Source organism: Vespula vulgaris, chromosome 21, assembly GCF_905475345.1.
Source record: "Vespula vulgaris chromosome 21, iyVesVulg1.1, whole genome shotgun sequence".
NCBI lineage: Eukaryota > Metazoa > Arthropoda > Insecta > Hymenoptera > Vespidae > Vespula > Vespula vulgaris.
In genome coordinates this window covers 2,937,501-2,940,149 of record NC_066606.1, presented here as the reverse complement: position 1 = coordinate 2,940,149, position 2,649 = coordinate 2,937,501, and the positions used below count along the sequence as shown (strand labels likewise).

Sequence of the window (2,649 nt, the reverse complement as noted above, 5' to 3'; positions counted from 1 at the left end):
TTATTTATTATAACAAATTTCTTTTCAACTTTTAATCCAACTATATTTTATCGTTTTTAATTATTTCTTATCTATATAAATACATTATTATCTTTACCTTGGGGATTATACTTGACAAACATTTAATTACATATCAGCTAACAGTTCATTTATTTCCCTCTTTCTCTCTCTCTCTCTCTCTCTCTCTCTCTCTCTCTCTCTCTCTCTCTCTCTCTCTCTCTACACACACACACACACACATATATATATATATATATATATATATATATTTATCTCTTTCGTCTTTCTCGACAAAACTGCAATTGATATAACAATTAATAAAATACTTTTACCTTGACAAAAACCAAAGAAGAAAAATATTAGATAACGTTCTACAATGATCGCTCGTTATAAAGACAAAACAATTATTAACAAACGACGAGTGTCCTTTCAAAATTAACAAATAAAAGAAAAATATAAACAAAAAAAGAAAACGAAGAGGAACTCTTCGAAGAAGAAGAAAAAGAAAATATTGATGTCTCGGGCTTCTTCGAGCAAAGCCAATTCCAACGATTCTCAAACTCTCACTCGAGGAGTACTTACGAGTAAACACGACTTTTTCTTCCTTACAAATAACGTATCATATATCAAAAAAAAAATATATATATATACACACACAAACACATACACACATACACATATACAAATATAACATTATGATTAAAACGAAGATATTAAAAAAAGACAAAACGTATGAAATCGTTTAAACGTTCAAACGTTCAAACGTATTCTAGAGTCTCTAACTTTGTTGTTCATTTTTTTCCCTCGAAGAAATCGAGTTTGAGGGTCACTGAGATGTTGGATTCGTAGGGCTTCGTTTCAAGCGAAATGGTAATCGTTAAAAGGGCAAATGTTACACACACACACACACACTCTCTCTCTCTCTCTCTCTCTCTCTCTCTCTCTGTCTCTCTTTTAAAGAGCTTTTGGAAATCAACCAAACCGTGTGTTGGTACGCTGTGTTCCTAAGGGAAAACTCCGAAGTTCTATTTTGATCGTCGGAAAGCGTAAAAGCGAGTAGAGAAACTAACTCGAAGAACCCGTCTTCGTCGACGTCGTCGTCATCATCATCGTCGTCGTCGTCGTCGTCGTCGTCGTCGTCGTCGTCGTCGTCGTGGCGTGGTTCTCGTACGTAAACGTAGACGTTGTCGGTGGTTTTAGTACGAATAGTCCCTCCGCAGAACGAACTTCGTAAGATTATTCGCCGGCGTCATTGACGACGATCTTCGGGAATAAATAGTTACACTCGAACATTTATTAGTCCTCTTGTTGTTGCTAGTATTATTATTGTTACTGTTGTCTATTGTTTATATCGTTGTTATCGTTATCGTTATCTTTATTGTACACTCTTTCTTTCTTTCTTTCTTTCTTTCTTTCTTTCTTTCAAATTCGTTGATATATTTTCATTGCGTTTGAATCGAGCTTTGTTAATCATTATCTTTATATTCTTTGATTTTTAATCGATTAATAAAATATATTATATATATATATATATATATACATATATAAAGAAAGAAAGAATTAGAAATAGAATTAGAAGAGTGAAAAGAAAAGGAACAAAGAGTTTGATCAGCGTCGGGAATTTTGTTGGATCGAATTGGTGAACTTTTAATTTACGTGATTTTTAAATCGAACACGAATACTGGTTAGGATGGATGTGACGGATGATCATTACGATTCCGTCGCAGCCGAAAATGAGGAAGGGAAATTCGACGTTGAGGATAAAGAGGAGAAGAAGAACGACGATGATGATTCGCCCACGGTCGAGGAGACCTACGAGGTCACTACTACCAAACGTAAGACCATCCGCACCAACTATAAGATCCAAGAAGTAAGTGCTGACACGTATACACGACGTGTCCCATTACTGTTTCTCCAACTTTATTTCTCTGTTAAATCCATTGAAAGAGACGACACAGAAAGGACGAATGCTTGTTCGTTTTTATTTGTATGTTATTACTATACACAATTACATAGAAACGAATACATACGTACGTATATATTTTACGTAATATAACGTTTAGACTATGCGATTTGTACGTACGTATATCGGAATATATATGTGTTTTACGTAATACACATACTCATAAATATATATTTATTAGAAATATTTCATCTTATTTAACGAAGTTATTAATTAAGAGATTTTATTTATTTGTTGATAGATTAATTATTTCGTTTTCTTTCTTTTTTTTTTTTTAAAGATTATTTTTCATTCAAGATTTCGTTCCGTTATCGTTAACTTCGATCGATCTTCGAGTTCGAACGCAGGTTTCTCGATCGGATCGATTTATCAACAAATTTGTTTTTCCATCTCTTGATACTTCGTGGCTGATGCAAGTTCTAATTCTGGAGATTGAAGGATCGATCTTCTCGCAGACGATTGATCGCGTTTACTTTGATTTTTCTTTCTTTCTTTCTTTCTTTCTTTCTTTAACGTGTAGGTAACAGGATTTACGATAATGCACGATTTTATTTCGATATTAGAGATATCAATTACGTGTATCTTAGATCGATGATATAATACGTGGCTTCTATCCAAACGTGTAAAACGAGTCGATCGTTCTAACTACAGATTTAAAAAGAAAAAAAAAGAAAAAAGAAAAGAAA

At 33.3% G+C, this 2,649-nt stretch overlaps 1 protein-coding gene across 8 annotated transcripts in view; it reads left to right on the top strand.

The window, feature by feature from the left end:
* The first annotated feature begins 1,555 nt into the window (after positions 1 to 1,555).
* LOC127071196 (tropomodulin) overlaps positions 1,556 to 2,649 on the top strand; it is a 66,964-nt gene continuing 65,870 nt past the window's right edge. For 5 of the 8 annotated variants that reach the window (XR_007784925.1, XR_007784924.1, XM_051010202.1 and 2 more), the window contains exon 1: positions 1,557 to 1,870. Coding sequence is in view for 6 of the 8 variants with exons in the window: in XM_051010202.1 (XP_050866159.1) it covers positions 1,691 to 1,870 (180 nt within the window). In the remaining 2 variants the exon portion in view is untranslated. Of the gene's footprint in view, positions 1,871 to 2,649 lie in introns of all 8 variants that reach the window. The other 3 variants (XM_051010204.1, XM_051010205.1, XM_051010199.1) reach the window with 2 other exon arrangements.